The sequence below is a fragment of the Daphnia pulex genome, chromosome 10 (genome assembly GCF_021134715.1).
Source record: "Daphnia pulex isolate KAP4 chromosome 10, ASM2113471v1".
Taxonomy (NCBI): Eukaryota; Metazoa; Arthropoda; class Branchiopoda; order Diplostraca; family Daphniidae; genus Daphnia; species Daphnia pulex.
Genome location: NC_060026.1, coordinates 208,582 through 228,973, shown reverse-complemented (window position 1 = coordinate 228,973; position 20,392 = coordinate 208,582). Strand labels below are relative to the sequence as shown.

The window sequence follows — 20,392 nt, the reverse complement described above, 5'->3', positions numbered from 1 at the left end:
CTACCAGTTATATTGTGTTGTACATATTTATATAAGGTTGTCTTAAATGACTGTTATTAAAACAAGGTTTGTTTGAATAGTAAAAGTTGAAAAGAAAGAACTAATAGGGAGGAGTTAAAGCAAACAAGTATCTTTTGGAAAACTAGAAACTGAAGGAGGGTTTGGATTAAGAGAAAGAAAGACAGTTTTTCCTAGTATAGGCTAGACGGTATGTGAAGAGTAACACAAAGTTAAAGTTAGGGTTAGTTAATGAAAGGTTACTAACAAAAGTTTTGTTTTTAAAAGAAGTAGAAGAATGGCTGTTGCTCAACGCACTAAAAAAAAAGAACACAAAAAACAAGTTACGATCCTTCACAGTCACCCAGAGATGGAAGGAAATTGCTTGTGGATCATATATTCCATCTCAGCTGACAGAGTTGATTGCACATCAGAGCAATCACGAGGTTGAAGTAAACGTAATTGGCTGTAATCAAAGTCGAAAGTGCGGCAACCTAAACGAAAGTATAAGGAATATTTCATATTTTGTTTAATCTGAACTGCTTAGTCACCGAGATGTTACCTCCACGTTAGTTTTCCATGTGCGTTTTATTGGTCGTGATATCAGTCTTCTTTACTTAAGTTATATTGTTTTTGATTATCCCCCTGGGGTCCATTCCAGTTGGAAACGAAGCCTCTGTGGTACTTGTTTTGCAGATGATTCGGCGACCCAGTAAAAATATCGTACTTGATATCCTTGGTTTTATAATTTGTTGTTTCGTACTCCAGTGTCTCGCTAGTATGTTTCCAGTGAATTCTGTAGTGATTCTTGATCTTCCTGGTGATAGCTTCAGGCGACCCATATTCTTGATTTTCTTCGTAAAACTTGTCAGCACTCTCGCCGTATACTCTTTCGACATAGATATTGCCCTCGCGTGTTACTTTAGAAATTTTCCAAAATTCTTCGACAACTTCACAATCGTGCGATTCATGGTATACATCTTCCTGTTGGATACCTGGATCATCTTTTCTTATCTTCTCTAAATTAGATTCCGTGTCACGCGCCTGTTGTCTCTCCGTTTTCTTTTTAATAACGTCTGTTGAAATTTGCACATTAGGAAGTGTTGTTTTCCCATCGATCATCCTGGAATTTGAATTGGACGGTTTGTAGCTCTGGTTGACTCCCAGTTTGTTCATATATCGAACTCGGTCGTTTCCTTTGGCGTGATTCTTTAACTTTTGAATCGTATAATCTATCGAGGGATCGTTTTGAGCCTTTGAAAGTGCGCCAAAGAAGCAGCGGCCAGGAAGTTCCAACGGATTCGGCACATATTCACGAATCTCTCCATCGGGCATGGTAATACGGAATTGCGTGCTCCCTTCCTTATTCTGCGTGCAAGTCATTTTAAGGACGGGCTTTTGCGAGTAAGGATTGCCATCAGGATAGTAGGTGACGGTGTTGGCACCTTGAGTTCCTTGCGAATACTGGCCGGTTTCATCTTCAAATTCGAACACCCAACCATTTGCGTCTGCCGAGTTCTGCATTTCGATCGGCCTGGCTAATTTATTGCCGTTGCCCATGTCATCGATCCATCCATCCTCGGATGGTATTTCTTTATCGTCGTCCCCGCTATTTTTACTTTCATCACCCTTGTTGTCAAATCCTTCCGGTAACAAAGATGGACAGTATTTTTTGACGAGTTTGGAGCCGATTTTCGAAATGTGTTGCTCGATTTTGAGTTGGATCATGGGCTGGAGCCACGCCGTTTGGATCGTGTCGAGAGTTGTCTTCATGATCGACGATTGAATTTCACCCTCGGTTTCATCGATCAATTCCTCGAATCGTTCTGCTTCTTCTTTGGATAATTCACCACTACTTTGGCCAGCTGCTGCTGGTTCCTGCCCTTGCTGACTTTTCATTTTCAATGCCCTCAGCTCGTCCTGCAGGGCGGCATTCAAATCACCGACGTACGTCGTTCCGTGTGTGGCCAATTTCGTGACCGTCTGGCAAGTGGTGGTAAACGTGTTGATTCTTTCGGCCACTTCAGCCGCCTTTTTGCCATAATCAATGACACTCTTGGCCATTTGGATGGCCGTTTCAATTGTACCAGCGTTAGCGGTGATGCCTTGGGTATTTCGAGTGCTGACGTAGCTGCCCTGCAAGTTAGACAAGCCGGCCGACGAGTCATTGAAGATTCGCATCATGCGACTGGCGATGGATGAGGCGTTTGTGCGAAGTTCGGTGAACCAATCACCGGCGGCCAATTTATTCTTGGCTCCATTCAGCACTTGCAGGATGATTTGGCTGGCTTCGCTGGCGCTCTTGCCGCTTTCGACCATGGCAGTCATCAGGGATCTCATGGAATCTTTGAGCAGAGTGAAAGCTGGACGTAGAAACGAGTTGTTGAACAAGGACGACTTGATGCGCTCCAGCACCTGTTCCAGGATGAACTTGTTGAGCCACGTGAGGAAGCGGCTAACAACTTGGCCGACGATGGACGACTTAATGATGTATGCGCACTGGAGCAAGACCTGCTTGCCGGCCTGACACCATCCATTGAGTGTTCCGTTAAATCGACAAATAATTTCGGCCGCTAGTCTGTAACTACCACATGTTAATACGAGCCGGGTAGCTCCTAGTCCCATCGTGACGGCAGTTAGCGCCAAACTTATGCCCTTGCTCACGAGGTAGGATTTCCAGGAGAAGGATCCCAATGTCTGGAGACACTGAAAGGCAAACATCAAGTCGTTGATGCCTTCGCCAACGAGGCTCACACTGAAGAAAGGGAAAGCTATGGCGCCGACCAATTGAGCAACTCCAATCAGGGCGACGACGAGAATCCGCCAATCCCATCGTGACACGTGCTCATCCACCTTGAGAACACGATCCAAGTGTTGATTGTTGAACTGATGAACCTCGTCGGTGGGACTCGAAAGGTCGTCGCCGGGTTGCGGAAGGGCGGCGTGCAGCGAACAGAACGAGGATTTGACTTGTGCCAATGTTTTCAGCTGGCCGAGGTGAATACCGATGGCTTGCATGAGCGCTGTCGACAGTTTTCCCTTCTTCTCTTTCAAAGCATTAGTCTCTTGACGTTGTCTGTTCATCTCATTCAAATGACTAAAAACAGTTGAAACATCATTAGCAACAGAAAGAACAAGGGATGACACGGTCGGTGGGAGCAATCCCTTAATGCTTTGTTCCAAATTGCTTAACGCCTTCACGTCTTCTTTCTTCTTTTCCACTTTTTTATGTGTGCCGTAAAAGAGCTCAGCGAGCCGGTTCAAATCATCAAGAGAATCGATTTTACTCTTGATCTCATCGAAATCTTGTTTCATTTCTTCTCTGGATCGCTCAATTCTGGCTGACGGAAATTGAATGGCCCCATCTTTGACCACACCCACGTCAATGAGGTAATCGAGGAATTGTTTGGCCAATTTCTTTTTGCGCTCATCGAAAAGGGGCCGAAGAACGTACTCATTTCCGTTTGTTTCAACAATGGGCGAAGAGAACCAAGAGGCCACAACATCGGCGCAAGACGAGAGGGCCACACCTTCCACCAGTTGAGCGTCGGGATCCTCGTCCATCGATGGAATCTGTTTTAGAAGTCGATGACGAAAGCAGTTGTCCGCTACTTGCAGCACTTGTTTATCTTCCAGCCACTTTTCCAGGTCTTTCAATTGCCGGTCGTCGTCGTCGAGACCAAGTGTGGAGGAAACGAGCGAAAAATCTTGGCCGTCATGACATTTCAACCAACCGGGCAAAATAGGCCGGTAACCTTTTGGTAAAATGGTGTCGGGTATTTCTAGACCAACGTCCTGATGAGCCTTGATTATTTTCCCGCCGCCAGTTTCTTTGCCAATGTCGATATAAACGGAGATTAAACTCGTCCAAAGTTTTGTTTCCGCTTGGCCGATCGCGTTCTCGAAATCCGACAGTTTGCAATTTTGTCCATTTTTCACAAGTTCCATGAGCGGCTCACGGCAGTGGGCGACAAACGGCGGCCAATCGAATGACCTTTTCTCAGCTTTTTTCGAATAGCGGCGTGGCTTCATAAAATCCCCCTAAATATTATTGGAAATAATTCCATCATTCTGATAGTTGAGCTGTCAAGTTGTTTGATACTTACGAGTAAGTCGATGACTTGATCGATGTCTTCGGTGGGCAGGACGGCAACTAGGGCCCTTTTCAACGGCACGCCGAGAAGGTTGTCGATTTGGGACGAGTGAATCCGCCACAAACGGATTTGATTGTTGATTTGTTCTTCAAACCGCTTGTGACAGAGGGCCGATCCGCGTTCCATTTGTCTGTTCAAACATTGATCGACTTGTTGGTGGAGACTGACGAGCACGTCGATTCGATTGTCAATCAATTGGCGCGCCCGTTTCAAATAGCCTTTGGCAATCATTTTCTTTTCAAAATTGGCGCTTTTAGCCAGGACGAGGCGGGCGCCATCGAGCAGGGCGTTTTCGCACCAATTGGGTTCTAAACTCGCCGCTTGTTTGTAACACTCTGCCGCTTTGTCTGGGAGTGATGATTCCTCGTAGTGACGGGCGAGCATCATCCATTCGCTCGGACTGGACACGATGGACTCGACGTCCGAATATTGGACCGACATGGTTAGAAGATCGAAACTATTGTTCAGATTAACGTCAACCACCGGATCGCGATGGGCTTTCTCGATGAGGCCGGAATTTTCATCGAGCCACAGCGCCCAGCGATTATTCAAACAACTCCTCTTTATCTTTCTAATCTCTTGTTGTAAATGCAAGTGCGACTTAATCTCCTCCAATGGAGCGACGCATTTCTTGTAGAATTCGTGGAAGAGTTTCTCTTCCAGTTTGATCTTTGGCAGAGTTTCTCGTCGGATGTTGTCCAATCGGAGCCGTTCGTCGTCGTCGCGCTTCGATTTCAACTCAAGTATTCGGCCGTAAGGGTCATCACGATTCTCATCCTTCACCATCTCGATGACAAACTGGAAACTTCCGGGTTGGCCAGCGCGGGCTGTTCGTCCTTCGGCTTGGGCTTCGACGCGGGCATTTGATGGAACAAATCCGATTATCAGATGAAGACCGCCGTTGTCCACGAGACTTTGGCTTGGCTTTAAATCCATACCCCGACCGGCCAAGTTAGTGGCAATGATCACCTGTCCGGGAAGAATTTCTTGCTCTTGGTAATTCTTGAAGGCCTTGTCGAATGAGCTGACGTATTTGACGACTTGAATTTGATCGGACGGCTTAAGGCGTTGGTAAACCGAATCGGCAAATTCAACATTTTCGCAAACGACTAGAACGGCCCGTTGTCTATTGTGATTGGACATGGAAGCGAAGCTTGCGACCACCTGCTGCATTTGATCCAGCCAATCTTGCCGACTGTGGGCGGTGATCGGATCGTGCTGGATGCAAAAGCGCTGCCGGAATCGCGGCAAACGGAAAAAATCGACGCCAAAGACATGGCGCAGCAGGTCGCACTCGGCCGTGGAACCGAGTGTGCCCGTCAGTCCGTACATGCGGCCCTCAAATTCGCTAAAGTAGCCAATGTTGGACATGAAAATGGCCTTCAAAGAGATGGGCGTCCATTTCAGGCCGTGTTTCAACTGCAAGAACTGCTGCAATCCGTCCGACCACTCGGTCTGCACTTGCTCCACTCCCGTCTCCTTGTCCATGATGACGATCCGTCTGCCTTGGCCGTCACCGCAGTCATCCACCTTGTAGGTGTCGTTCGGTTGGAGCAGGTAACAAGCCCGGAAGGCGCTTTTGATCCACGCCGGCAATTGCCGCTCGGCGAATTTCTTTATTCCATTGGGAACGCAAGTTGGAAGCGTCGGCTCAATCAACTGGCGAATTTCATCGACAATGTCACTCGATTCGGCCAAACGGACGACATCCGGAGCGTTGACCAACGTCCAAATTTCAACAAAGAGGCCCATGAGATTGTACATTTCGGGGATGTTGTGCGACAAGTACAGGACATTTTCGCCTAAGTTATAAATAATTATTTTCTAATTATTTAATCGATAATCGCGAATAAATACCTTTGTCGAGGGTCATCGAGTCCACTTCGTCGACAATGATGGCTCCCGGGTTGCGGTTGCGGGTCACGTCCTTGTCCTCGAAGAAGCGCGTGAGGAGAATGTCACGCATGAAACTGCTCAGGTCGCCATAAATCACGTCGTTGTTGTATCGTTCCCGCCTAACATCTTCATCGTTGGAACATTTCTGGTCACAATTGTTGCTCACGCTCACGCCAAACGATTGGAAGAGCCACCCGATTTCGGCGATGTTGGCCTCGGCCAGCACGGGAGAACTCGTGATGATGTTGACGTGCCGATCCGCGTTCCAGTGACACAGGACGTGGTAAATGGCTACCAGGGCAGAGATGAGCGTTTTGCCTTCGCCGGTTGAAATTTGTCCCATCCGTCGTGGCATCCGTCCGGCTTGCTGTTGATCATCGGAAGAAACGAAAGCGACGACTGCGATGAGTTGAACGTCTCTCGGCAAGTAGCCCTTTTTATCCTGAACGACCCGACAAGCAACGGACAGAAAGTCGTCCACTTTCAATGTCTCGTCGCTCTTCTTCTTGATTTGTTTAGTCCATTGTCCAACGTTTATTTTCGTAATTTTCTTGGCTTCTTCCCGGATGCGTGTGATCCGTTGGGCCATTTCGCTGCTATTGCCGATGACTTTGCTCGACTCGGAATCTTGGCTCATGATGGTCAAAATTTTCTCGACACTCAAATCGACTCTACTCGATTTACTCATCTCTGTTTCGATGACATCCGAATCAGACAGCGAATGCCAGCACGGATCACTAACCTCAATCGAGTCTTGTTGCAAACTATTATCGATCAAGGCAATGCATCGATCATTAATACAGGAGTATCGAATCAAATTCTTCAGGATGTTTCTCAATTGTGTTTTATCATCGTCCGACTTATCGTTTAGTTCCGGGTGGCGATGAACGATCAAACGAAGAAACTGGTCGGTTCTTTCCTGCCCGAATTGAACATCGAGTACAGACGTCAGGCGAAGGGCAAGGTCGGGCGTCCAATCAACGGCCAGCTGGACGTAGCGTATCACTGACGGCCAATCGTTCAAAGAAGCACTGGAGAAACGGCCCAATATGACGTCTTCGTGTAGCAGAGAATGAAGTTTAAGTGCCGTCAATTTGTTGGTCAACTCTTGAACGAGTGTCAAAAACTCGTGCGGATCGCCCGCCATTTCCTGCCGAATCTTGTGATGGAAAATGTGCAAAAACGACGCTGGTGCTCCGGACGATGTCCACCATTGAACCAGTTGTTCGACAATATCGGAACTCTTCATTTTTATTCGGTCCTCACGACACTTCTCGATAAGTTGATCGAATAATTCCTTAATGGCGAAAATGGCGAGCATGTCGATCCACTGGTGAGGTCGGCTTCTAGTCGTGACGTATCGACACAAGTCGAGCGGAAATTCTTCTGCATCTTCGAAGAATTTGGTTATCTGCTGGACGGACAATCCTTGTTCCGCCTCGTATGATTTCAGTGAAGGAACGACGACTTCACGAATCCAATGGAGCCAATCGAGCAGTTCTTCGCCTTGTTCTATCTTCGTGCGGATACACCGATTGAATGATCGACAAAGTTGGGTGATGTGCTGCTTGTCTGCTAAAGTTCCCTGGCTACATAGAGTGCCATCCTTGCTGGGCTTTGGTAAATAACGATCCATGTCCTGGACGGTAATGGACGGCTCGAAGCAGCGCACAAACTCGGCTCGGATGCGCTCAATGGCCAATTTCTGCAACGCGTCCAAGAAACAGGACGGATGTTGGCCGTCGACCAGCAGCGAACTCTCCACCGCCGCATTATCGTCAATCAAATTGATGTACGATTTTTCTTCTTCGTTGAAAATATCGTAACCGTCGATGGAAAAAAATAACTGGGCGTCATTTAGGCTGTGATTCTTGTCCTGGAGCGACTTGACCAAAACTCGAATTCGTTCCGGCTCCCAACAGCTTTCCAGGGATATCCATCGCTCGATGAAAGCCTTTCGAGGTCCGCTCACCAGCATATTTGACAGGATACATAATTCATCAGGTGATGGTTTGAGTTCTTCAATGGAATAAATAAATTATGGTTATAATAATTTGTAAAACTTGAGTACTTTAAATTTACCTGGGAATAAAAAGTCTTTTAAAAATCGATGAACAGTTTCTTCATCCCAATAAAAGGAATCGGATTGTCCTAGTTGGATCAACGACTTTAGGACAAGTTGGCGGGTTTCCAGTTGATCCATCAGAAATTCAGTTTGGCTGCCCTGCTGTCGACTGCTGGAAACTTCCTTTTTTGACCGCACAAGTCGGATGATATTAGTCATTAGTTCGACGACATTTTTAAAAGTGAAGCACACGAGGTTCAAGTCCATCTTGTTCTTCGAACGCTTTTCCTGATCCGTCAACAATTTAATCTCGTAGCAAATGTGGCAATAATCGATCAACACTTGCTGGATTCTCATCATCTCCTCCCAGTGGTTTTTAGCAGCAGGAGATGTGTCATTCATCTCCTTCGTGTCATTTATCAGGGATTCAAGTCCATCGAACCAACCTTTCACTTCAGTCCAGGTTGCTCGTTCTCGTTCGTTGCTCAGTTGTCCGCCGACGAAATTTGCCAATGTTGTAATCAGCCAAATTGTCTTCTATTTCACCATTCAGAATTAAGATAAAAGGATACTTTTAAAAAATGAAACTAGACGTAGCTACTTTACGTACCTCACTGCATTTAAGGTTTAAAATAGCGCCAAAGAAAGAGCTCCAGCTGATTTTATCGGGTTTTGGTATTAAATTACATGCCGTCGAAATGTCAGTTACCACTTGGGGTAGAGACGTTTTACCATTTTTCAGTTTGTTCCAGCTGAGAAACTGGCTAGAGGCAATCGTTGCTTCGATAACCGTGAGCGTGTCGATACCGGAGCGGGAATCGGCCAAATAACCAACAAACGTCTCCAACCAGGAAAGCGCTTGATCGAACGTGTGCAACATATCTCGACGACGAGCGGCAATGCGCTCGTAGATTTTTCTGCTGCAGTCGTCCCCACTTGATGACCGGGATTCGGCGGCTTCAACTAATTCTTTGGCGGCCAAGTATACCACAGATGCCGCCTCCCGATCAATGTCTTTCCATTGGACCAACTTCTTTTTCCATTCGCCGAGCTTAGCTGAAGATATCACCTGGCTGTTGCTATTTGGCTGAACGAGATCGTCATTTGTCAGGTATATCATCAATTGAACTGCTTCGATCACGTCGACTAGCGATCGAACCGATTCGGCATCATCGAAAAACGAAATTGTCGTTCTTGAAATAATTTCAAACAAAGCATCCGTCAAAGCTACGATGTTTGTGTCGGCATTCATTTCTAAATTCAAACAATTAATTCATTTAATAATTCTGGCCATGTAATTCTCTGGCAAATGAACAGGATTACCTTTATTTGTGATGTCCAAAAATAGATTCGAATAGAGTTGGTTGATTCTTGGAGTAACTGTCGATTTGATCTCCTTGACTGTATAGCAATAAAATAAAAATTTAAGCATCATTTATCACTCCTTTAAAAATTTATTGATACTCACTGGCTCCTTTGAGATCTTTTGCAATGAATTCGGTGCGTTTCTTAAGCAAAGGCAGGTTCGTGAGTTGACGCCATTTTTCGACGGCATCCAGCGGTGGCAGACCCGTTGTGAAAAGCAAATATCGTTCAAGGGCCAACTCCAAAGAGTTTAAGCTTCGATCGTCGTCTTCGGGATTTCTGTCGGCGACCCTGTCACGAAAACGTTCCGTCTGTTGATGGCACTTACTCCAATGCGAGAAGAAATAGTTGCTCCAATTTTCAAGGAACGTCGACCGGAAGCAGTGCCAATGGTAATTGTTGAAATCGTCGGTGACTGAGCGATCGGACGACTCGTTGAGCAAAATCCCAGCGATTTTCTCGATTTGACTCGGTTTGAACGACGCATCAGTAAGGTGACTCAGACGGTAGTGCAATTCCAAGCTCTTTTCTCTTAAATTGTTTGAACCATCCAGCAGAGACCAAATAATTTCCACTTCATCGTCAGCATCATCTTTGTTTGGTAAGAATAACTGCGTTGACGCTTTAATCGACTGTTGTTTGATCCATTCAGAGAATTGTTCTTTTTCATAAGAGGATACATCAAGTTTTTCCTTTAAATCACATCCCAACTTCCATCGTTCGTGAAACGATAAATTGGTGAACGACGAACGGATTGTCGTTTCCAGCCGATTGATCGCCTCTCTAATGTCCTCGTTCACCTTTCCGCTGTTGGCATCTTCGGGGAGATTCTCCTTCAAAAGCGACTGGATTTCGGACCAAAGTGGCGCTATGAATCTCTCACTGAACGCTTTTTCGACATACGCCATGAAGTGGCGATCGCTCTTTTTGCGAGCCCACTTGCCGATCGCGTCCATCTCGTTGACTTCCGGTTGAAAGTGATTCACGACAAAAACCAATTGCCATCTCTTTAATGTGTCGTCAATCGTCGATAAGTCTTGGGGTATTCCGATCCGTTTTCGAGCAAATTGTAGCAAGACATTGTTTTTCTAAAAAAAAATAAAATAATTCAAATTCTCTATGAAATTATAATATATAAAATATAAATACCTCGTCACGACTCGAAATTGAACATTGAAGTTGGTTCAAGAATAAAAAATTAACTTGCTTCAACCATTTTTCTACAGCATCCGATGAAGTAGCAGACCTGGTCCACTTCGACAGCGGTGAGCATTGCAGCCAAACTTTGGTGAAAAGACTGGCCCTTGATGTACCGAGTTCTTCATCATCATAAACTTCAAAGATTGTTTTCGTTATGACGGAAAGTAGCCATTTGTCGAAAAAGAGGCCCAATCGAATGTCACTCTGCTGGGTCCAGTCACAGTCAGATGGGCGTGTAAGCAAATTAATGACATCTCTAAATTCGATAGGGTGCTGGTAGAATTCGTGCAATACACAAATGGTGTTTTTCGTTGCAGCTTCTCGGTTGCGGCCAGTCGTTGCCAGAAATTTCTCGAGATTTTTGATCAAATCCGTCGCCGGCGACTGGTCAGCAAGTGATATAATCAACCGAAGATTCGATCCGATAAATTTCAGAGAATCGGCCAATTTTAGCGGATCGCTCGACATTTCGTTGAAAATTTTCTCAATGGAATTCCATTCTTTTTCGTGGTCATCGAGACTCAAGTTGAGGACGAGCGATTGAACTGTCCGAAGAATTGGCAGCACATTCTTGTTGTTGTCGTCTTTGCCCATCATAAGGGAGCTGATCCAAGCATCGAGTTTAGCCAAGCAACGAATTGCCGCTGCAAGTTGATCTGAAACCGGATGACCGGATCGAATATCTCTCCGAAAATCCGTTATTGCGACACCGCCGGAAGCATAAAGGCCGAGATCCTCGTCTTCGAAATTCTTTTTCATCTGTCTCGTTATCCTTTGGCCGACAACGGACTGAAGAACGATGCGTTGCTCAAATGTTTCTTTCATTTTTGATCGAACGCGCAGGCAGATTTCGTCCAGCCGCTCGAGCCGTTGGCGATCGACGGCCAGCGCTTCTTCGTGACGTGAAATGACATTCCGCTCTTCGACTATTCGGTTGATGGATTCCGTTTCATTTGCCCGTTCATCGTAACGTGTCGCCTCCAACTGCCTTTCTCGTTCGTCGCTTCCTGATTGACGAAGACTATCAAGTTTCGAAGCAACATCAGCAGTTGCGTTGCGAGAAGAGTGCTCTCTCTGTTGCAGATGATCAGCCACGGGGATTTTGCCTTCGTTTCCGCATTTGCCTTCCGCAGCACGCTGCCTCCTTGGACAACTATCTTCACGAATCTTGTATCCCATTATTATATTCAAAAGATAGATCTTATCCAGATCGGTTCGGGAACCCTTGTGACGTCGCCACTGCCCCTTCAAAATGTATGACCATGATTTGTCTGGCTTGAAATACAAAACCGCGTCTTGTCCGCGTTTGCCGCCCGTTCCTCCCGGAGCACCACGACCCGGTTGGCCGTCCTTGCCATTCTGCCCATCGGCACAGTCTCGTTCGATGAATTGAGATAAATCGGTGGGTCGATCACGATGGGATGATACAAAATGCACCTGGCCACCGAGCCCACCTCGTCCGCCCTTGCCGCAGTTGCCTCCCGATCCACCATCTCCACCCCGTGATCCGGGCCAGCCTTCGCTTGCGTACAATTTGGTGCCGAAATACAAATAATGCCAAGTGGATTCTTCTGTTTGATCGCTGGGAAATTTTCCGTCAGCTCCATCCTGTCCTTTAAGGCCGGGTTGGCCGTCACCGCCGTCCTGGCCGTCTGCTCCTTTTCCACCGTGAGCCACAATCTTCAAACGACCGATGAAACTTTGACAGTCAATCTTGACGTTTCCGGCATTCTCACCATCTTGACCTGCTTTTCCATGGCTTCCACTGGCGCCCGCTCCGTTTCCGTCGGCTGCTTTCGTATGCTCGTGCTCTTTGCCATCACGACCCGACGTTGTTATGGCCCGGATTTTGTTGCCGGGTGAACAGATTATTTCAATGCGCGGAGCCATCAGGCTCACGCTGACGCCGGCCACTGTCCAGTCGCAATCCAAGTAGATGACTCGTTCCGCTTTGATGACGATTTCTCTGCAGTTGCCAAGTTCTACCGACGATGCAATTTTCTTCAGCACGACACTCGCTTCTCCTTTAATAGTTAAGACTTGATTGTGTGTAACTCCACTACCGACTTCTCGTCCTACAAATTCGTCCAACGCCGAGTGCAATTCTTTCAGCACCTGATTCTTATTTGACGGGTTGTTCACGTATTTCTCTAATGCGGCCCGCTTCTCTTTATTAGCAGACGTTGGAGGATGTATAAGGTCGAAAACCTTGACGGCTAATTGGGGAGCATTCTTTTCTTGGTAGATTTCGTGATCTTGGCGTTGGCAAGCCAAGTTGTAGTCGGGAACAAAGCCGGGATTGGCCAAATCGAGCAGCAATTGACTCCAAGCTAATTTTTCCAACAGCTGGGTTTCGTCAGCCACGCGTCGATCTAGTTCGCTTTTGCGTTGGCGGGCTTTGGCAAGTTCCCAGTTCCAGCGTTCAACGTTCTCTCGGATCTTGTCGATTTCGCTATTTCTTACTCGGCGATTCATCTCAATTTTCCTCTTTCTGTCGATGTAGCCCTGCTCCATTTGACGGGACAAACAGCGTGCCGTGACTTGCCAAAGTTGCTCACACCACGCCGAGGCGGAATCCTTGGAATCCTCGTCCGGTGATTGGATGCAATTGTCCATGTCTAAAACCAAGTGGTCGAATTCCTTGCCAATTTTCCATTTTCTAAACTGTCGCTTAAAAGAATCAAATTCATTTCCGATTGATTTGACTTCATCGTTCAATTGCGAGAATCGTGATTCCAGCATCTCGTCGGATAAATCGTCAAATTGGCTTTCGAAAAAATTGTCAAGACAAATTTCGGTTCGCAACATCAGACATTCCCAATAGGAAGCCGTGTCTTGATCAAAGTTTGACAGACAAGTTATGGCGTCGAAACGTTTTGTTACTCCGTCGTACCACAAGTAGTACCTTGTGAGTGGACGAGTTGATGACAGTGACAACTTGAAGCCTTTATCAAAACCGAAGCAAATGATTTGAGGGACAGAACTCTTTGGGTGTTGATGAAACCAAAAGTGGTGAAATCTTTTCCATAACTCGCCAACGTGCTTAACGGTAATGGTTTCTGACATACCAATCGTTGCTCGAAACTTGTTCCAGGTCGATTCGTCAAGCCATTCGAAGCCTTTCATAACGGCTAGCGATGCATAGTCTAGGCTTTTGAGCCAATAATGTGAAGAATAATGCTGGACAAGACTCAGGACGAGCGACTCTTCGGTTGTCAAGTCGTCATTCTTGTGGTTCGACGTTAAACCGGCGCATTGCTTCTCTAAATGCTCACGCAAAGCGTCGGTATTCTTTTCTTGAGTATCGATTTCTATGCGGTGGCGATCAAGTTCGAAACCCGCTTTTCCCTTGATTCCTAAAAAAGAAAACAAAAATTTTTTTTTAAAGGTGAACCTTTTTTAAGCGAATAAGTGCAATTAAAAAAAAAAGCATTGAAATTAATACTGAATTTCTACTTAGGCCTACAATACGGTGAGCATTGGAAACTAAAATATAAACGCTATCAGTTCAAGTTTAGGGCATCATTCGTATTACCTAAAGGTTTACACTTGACGTTCATCTTGGGTTTTGCAACTAACAGTTGTCAAGGGATTTGCTGATCTGCATTGTAAAAGGTCATGTTCCACTTGTGTCCAATATAACAGTTTATACGCCTGTTGTAATAAAAAGTAAAAATTGAAAGCCGGTTCATACTGCTCCTAAAAACTTACGAAATATCGTATGAAAAACTAAAAAAAAAAGAGAAGGTGATAAGGGGGAATTCAATCCGTAATAACTAACCACCAAAGTCAAATAAAACGTAAGAAAAACGATAAGACTAGCGATGCCATTTCATGGATTATTCTACAAATGATAACACTAAACTGTCTACGTGTCTACTTACGAACAAAGAACAAATATATATTTTAAGTTAAAAATTTCGTTCAAGTATACATATTCGTAGTTTTGTACTTGACAGATCCCGGAGAGAACAGCAGTGTTAACGATAAAAAAAAAAAAAAAAAAAAAACGTTCTATGTGTGCGAAGAGACGTGGAGACCAGACACATATTGATCCCTTATGCCTTTCGTCGGCGATACTTCGTTAAACAAATACAAGCAAAATGTTCCGACATAATCTTTTTTAAAGAGTGGCCGCTACATTTTGCATATTTATATCACACCATTAACGCACCGTATAGGCGTATAATAACTTATTTCAGTTAATGGCTAATTATTTCAGTAATTACATTGTTTCCAGTCATTTCGACTAAAAGAAATACAAAACGCTCGATAAAACCGGATAAAACAGAAGATTCGTATCATCATTTTGCAAGGCAAACTAATTTTGTTTAGTGTAAAACAGGATGGGTTTGAAGGGAAAAAATACATTCGCACATTTAAGAGATCATCACGATGAGAATTAAGAAGTAGACAAATTGTACAAAATGTTCTTACTTTGTTCGGCAGCACCGCGTTGCTTCCTCGTACAAAACTTCTGAAATGTACTCCCTTCAAATTACTGTCAGTCCAACTGTAAAAAAATGTAAATGCGAATATATTTTAGATCGTACACACGATACAATTTTCCATGCAGACAACTATTAAAATGTTACACTAATTACGTACCGAATGAAACAGTGAATAATCGAGAAGTAAAAATTGAAGCTAGCAGCTAGGAAGCTCAAACAAATGTGGAAAAGTTGCAATGCTCAAAATTGAGTTTCACGGGATTTAACTTTCTTATCGACGTAATCTCTTCCTGGCATTGGTCATAAAATTTATGGCACGTTTTTAGTGCCATAAAGTCCTTGAATGTAAAATTTTGATCCTTTTCATCCCTTTCGAGCTGCCGCGTTTGATTGCATGAAATATTAAAATAGAATTAGCTTTTATGAGGCACAGTAAACAACGCAAGGAAGAACACTGAAGACAACCATGATGCCACATTTGAATTCAAAAAGTTGTTTTCATCTTTTGTTTGGGGCATTTTTTATTCGCATAGGAAAGAAATGCTTATTTCTTTTTTGTTTGTTTGTTTTCTTGTCTTTGACATTCATCAAATGGAACAAAGTTTCCTATCGGTCGCACACTCACATGTAGCGAGTGTGCACTGTGCACTTTAAAAAAAAGAAAAGGAAGACATAAAAAGCCTAATAATTTTGGAAGAAACAAATTATGCAAAAAAATACGACCAATTTCCGTCTTATGTGTTCTTGTGTTGGTGTGCCATTATTTCATAAGATTTTTCGTCCTATTTTACTCGTTTGAAACTCATGCACTGCATTAAATGTGGATTCGAAAACTTAACCAATTTAACCAGGGATAAACTCGAAAACCGAGATCTTGGTGACACCTCAAAATATTGTGTACGTATACTCGTTATAGACATAATCAAAACACCGCAAGTAAAAAACATTGAATCGTTAAATAAATCAACAGGAAAATAGCACTGCCCACTGGGAGCCATCACGTGGCATGAAAAAGTCAATGCCATATTCTCAGTGACGACGGTCACATTAGCCCACAAAGCACAAAGTATGAAGGTTACTATCAATTAATCCAAACCCTTTTTCATTCCCCAAATTATTCGCAAGTAATTTAACAACATAACAATTTAGTTTGAATATGCTTACGGGATAGAATTCGTGTTCGATTTTCTAGACATCTTAACTGAAACAGCTCTACGTGGGTGTGACGCACTTTATACGTTCTGTTAAACACTGACTATACGGATTAAAGTTAGTGAAATTACATTCCTTATTCAAATTATCAAGTTTTATACGAATATTTTTAACTTGAACTCATTCAAGGATGAACCTGGAAGAAACCACAAAGGTTTCTCTCATGGCAACTACTTGCATATGCCATAACATGATTTATAACAATTCAACGTCCTTTTTTCTAAAATTATTCACAAGTAATCTTACAGTGGTACAATTTAACTTGAATGGATTTACCGTAGGATTCATTGCAAGCCGACGTCTAAAACCAGTGAAACACAGCTCTACGTCGTGGTATGACTTGCTGAACGTTCTGACTTCTGAGACACAAATTGACTACAGTAATAAACAAAAATATTTGTTCCAAATTAGTAAAAATCACTTCGTTCAATTAAATTACATAAGAACAAACCTTCTCCAAAACCGTGTTAGTCTAACCACATCCGCAAGTGTCCATCTCCGTTCTCTGCTTACACTCATGACTCATCTCATCTAAAGACAAACCTGCTGGAAGAAACCGCGCAGAACCATGCACGTCTATTGTCTAGTGGCTCTAAAACTGAAGAAAAGAAGTCGCGAAAATACACCGGTGTCAGATTGTAACCTTCACGAACGATTTCTGTGAAATAAAAAATTTAAAAATCTTATTTTCAAGGTGATTGCGATTGATTAATTAGATCAATTTTAATTATTTGAAACTTGAAAAATTTAGTTTAAAATTTTAAGTTTTCAAGATTTCAACGTAGCTAGGCTAGCAGACGATTACTTATTTCCAGCCAATGCCAATGTGAGTGTGTAGCAATGTGCGACAAAGTTGGTTAGGTCCTTAAATTTTCACGTGTATAAATATTTCCTTCTTAAGAAATGGGGAAAATTAACGTTTCTCTTCTTCGTTACTTGAATACAGAAGACTACCGTGTTTTGACGGCTGTAAGTAGCTTACTACAAAACACTAAAAACAGTACTTCTTAACTTCACTTTTAATTGACAGGTTGAAATGGGCATGAAAAATCACGAGCTCGTCAACACAAAATTGATTGCGACAATTGCCCAGCTAGCAGGTGGTGGAGCCCACAAAATCCTTATGAGACTGTCTAAAGAACGATTGGTTGCTTATGAGCGTGGAAAACATTGTAACACAACATGTCACATTCTTTAATATTTCAATTATTTTAATTTTTTTTTGCTATTAATTTAGATGACGGTTACCGATTAACCAATTTGGGTTATGACTTTTTGGCTCTTAAAACCTTTGTGAAGAAGAATGTGCTTTATTCTTTTGGTAATCAGATTGGTGTGGGTAAAGAAGCTGATGTCTATGTGGTGGGCAATGAAGAACAAAAACAGCTGTGCTTGAAAATCCACAGGTAATTTCGTGTGCTCCTGTAATTCATATTGAATTTTCTAATAATTTGTGTTAATTACAGATTGGGGCGAACGTCTTTCCGCAAGATTAAAGAAAAACGAGATTACCATCAACATCGTAACAACGCCTCTTGGATTTACCTTTCCCGACTGTCTGCTACACGTGAATTTGCCTACATGAAGGCCCTTCACGAGCGTGAATTTCCCGTACCCGAACCCATTGACTTTAATCGTCATTGTGTTCTCATGGAGCTGGTGAACGGCTACCCCCTGTAATTGAATTTCTTCTTTGATATTTAATTAATTTGTACTAAATTCTCGTTTCTTTCACTAGATGCCAATTGAGAGAGCTGAAGGATGCAGGTGCACTGTTTGAAGAATTGATGAATTTGTTGTTGAAATTGGCCAATCACGGTGTGATTCACAGTGATTTCAACGAGTTCAACATCATGATAGATGAAGATGAGAAGCCCATTCTGATTGATTTCCCACAGATGGTGTCCACCAGTCATGTCGAGGCTGAACAGTAATTTCGCCCTTCATTAAAAATTCAACAGTTTTGTTTGTAATCGGAATTTTGTTTCAAGGTTTTTCGACCGCGACGTGAAATGCCTCAGAGATTTCTTCAAACGACGTTTCAATTTTGAGGGGGAAGCATATCCTGCTTTTAGTGACGTGGTGTAAGTTGAAATCAATAAATTACGTAAACTTATATCAATTACTTATAGTAAATTCAAACAGGCGAGAGGCCAATATCGATGTGGAGGTTGCAGCCAGCGGCTATGTCAAAGAACTCGAAGAAGAATTGGAAGAAGATTATGAAGAAGAATCAGACAATGAAGTCGAAGCTGATCACAACGATTTACCGGAAGAGAAAATCTCAAAAGAAGTTCCGCCATCTGAAAATAAAACTTCTGTTACTGAAGACGTGAAAGAACCAACCACAGCAGAGTCGACCCCAGATGAACCGTTGCCAGTTGAAAATAAAATTCTTGAGCCCATCAACGAACCACTTGATCCGGAATACGTTCCAGAAGTGTCTATTGAAGGGCTAGCAGAAGACGCCGAAGATGTGGAACAACTTTCAGAGATGTTGACGGACTGGTCGGGCATCAAAACCAAGAGAAGCGGAGCTGGCAGTACCGCTTCCATGTCGACCATCCATCCGGATGTCATCAAACAGAGAGTGAAGAGCACCATAACAAGGCGACAGAACATGCAAGCAGTGCAGAGAATACGCGCCAAAGGTGAAGCAAGTGCCGCCACCCGAAAGAAGCGAGAAAATAAAGATATGATTCGTTCTGATGGTATCTGGGGATGGGACAATTGAAAATTGTAACTTACTTTGACATATACACTGAGTTGTTAACAAAACAAATGTTTTTACTATAAATTTATTTACAAAAGTTGTCATTCATTAGAGTTGGGCAAATTTAAACCAAAGGTCTCACAGATGAACTGAAAACCAGGAGGAGGTTCAGCTTTAAGAACTAAATTTGAATTTCGACTGGCGAAATTTGCCAGATTAATTTGACTTAGATGAAGACAATTGGGTACTGATCCACTTTCAACCACCTTAAGTCGAGCTAAAATGGCTGCAGGGATTTTCTGAAAGTTTGACAAGTAGTCAGCTTGAACGGGGCTGATGGTTAAACGTTTGCCTTTGATTTCTTGAACGCGATTGCCGAATATGTGATCTCCAAGAATAGGTGAGAACAGGTGGGCAAAGTACACACGCAAAAAGTGATTTTTGACGGACGAGACATTGATTTCCACCAGACTGCAAGGTCCATCTCCATGGGATAACGTTTTGTAGTTTATTTTGTACTCCTGGACAAGGTTTTCAGCTACTTTCTTCTTGCTGTATTCTTTCATGATGACAGGCTGTTGAAAAATAAGAATTATGATCACAAAGAGAGTTTATGTGAAGGAACTAAGGGTATTACCAGTTTTCGTGTTAAATCCTTGTGCTCAAAAAGCCCCATCCCAACAGTGCCTTTGGATTCAGAGGGTTTGGGTTCTCCAATGGTTACCGCCAAATATTTGAATGTATGGATTTTTCTCAACTTGTTTGTGTTGTAGCACTGCCTAATTTTGTCAACTACTTTCTCGTCCTGGCAAGTGAATAAGGAAATTCCACTCGCAAACCTCTCAACCGATTTGGCTGGCAAGAGTTTTTCTACATTGAGTTTAGAGGCCAATGGAATCAGCACCTCGTCTATTGAGAAGAGGCTTTCATTGTGGCCGGTTGTTAACCCACTTTTCATCAGTGGCACCCCATATGGTTTGTTGATGGCTACAAGTCCATCTGAATAAAAAAAAAGATGAATACCGTCATTGCGGTTAAAGAATCGAATGTAGCCACAAATTACCTTTGTTGTATATTACATTTGCGGCTAAATGGTCAACAAATTGCTCCTTGGTTTTCCATGGATAAGGATTACGCAGCACATGAACAGGCTTCGACTCACGAACTTCTTCCGACTCTAATTGTATTTTCGGTTTGGTTTTTCTGATTGAACTATAATTCTGCCGGCTGCATTTGATTAAACTACTGTAAAATCTCAGCGAAATCGGCATGATTTGACTGGTAAAGGACACGAGGAATAATAAACAAGTGAGCAGACGATTCGATTTTCTTCCATCTA

At 43.4% G+C, this 20,392-nt stretch overlaps 3 protein-coding genes across 3 annotated transcripts; 1 reads left to right on the top strand and 2 right to left on the bottom strand.

Moving 5' to 3' along the window:
* Nucleotides 1-5: 5 nt before the first annotated feature.
* On the bottom strand, nt 6-17,007 carry LOC124204451. Its single transcript, XM_046601523.1, has 14 exons — nt 16,792-17,007; nt 16,617-16,715; nt 15,286-15,505; nt 15,115-15,190; nt 14,213-14,331; nt 10,627-14,033; nt 9,581-10,565; nt 9,436-9,513; nt 8,723-9,366; nt 8,130-8,649; nt 6,009-8,066; nt 4,104-5,953; nt 560-4,038; nt 6-491 (listed from the first exon to the last, which is right to left on the bottom strand). The coding sequence occupies exons 5-13, from the start codon at nt 14,235-14,237 to the stop codon at nt 601-603; spliced, it is 13,005 nt and encodes a 4,334-aa protein (XP_046457479.1). The 5' UTR covers nt 14,238-14,331; nt 15,115-15,190; nt 15,286-15,505; nt 16,617-16,715; nt 16,792-17,007; the 3' UTR covers nt 6-491; nt 560-600.
* A 130-nt stretch (nt 17,008-17,137) lies between these two features.
* Nucleotides 17,138-19,122, top strand: LOC124204454 (serine/threonine-protein kinase RIO2-like). Its single transcript, XM_046601526.1, has 7 exons — nt 17,138-17,309; nt 17,371-17,512; nt 17,578-17,746; nt 17,807-18,016; nt 18,079-18,270; nt 18,332-18,424; nt 18,486-19,122. The coding sequence occupies exons 1-7, from the start codon at nt 17,244-17,246 to the stop codon at nt 19,072-19,074; spliced, it is 1,461 nt and encodes a 486-aa protein (XP_046457482.1). The 5' UTR covers nt 17,138-17,243; the 3' UTR covers nt 19,075-19,122.
* Nucleotides 19,123-20,381, bottom strand: LOC124204455 (mitochondrial mRNA pseudouridine synthase RPUSD3-like). The gene is made up of 3 exons (XM_046601527.1): nt 20,117-20,381; nt 19,691-20,052; nt 19,123-19,628 (listed from the first exon to the last, which is right to left on the bottom strand). Exons 1-3 carry the CDS (start codon nt 20,322-20,324, stop codon nt 19,155-19,157), a joined length of 1,044 nt encoding a protein of 347 aa, XP_046457483.1. The 5' UTR covers nt 20,325-20,381; the 3' UTR covers nt 19,123-19,154.
* Between the last annotated feature and the right edge of the window lie 11 nt (nt 20,382-20,392).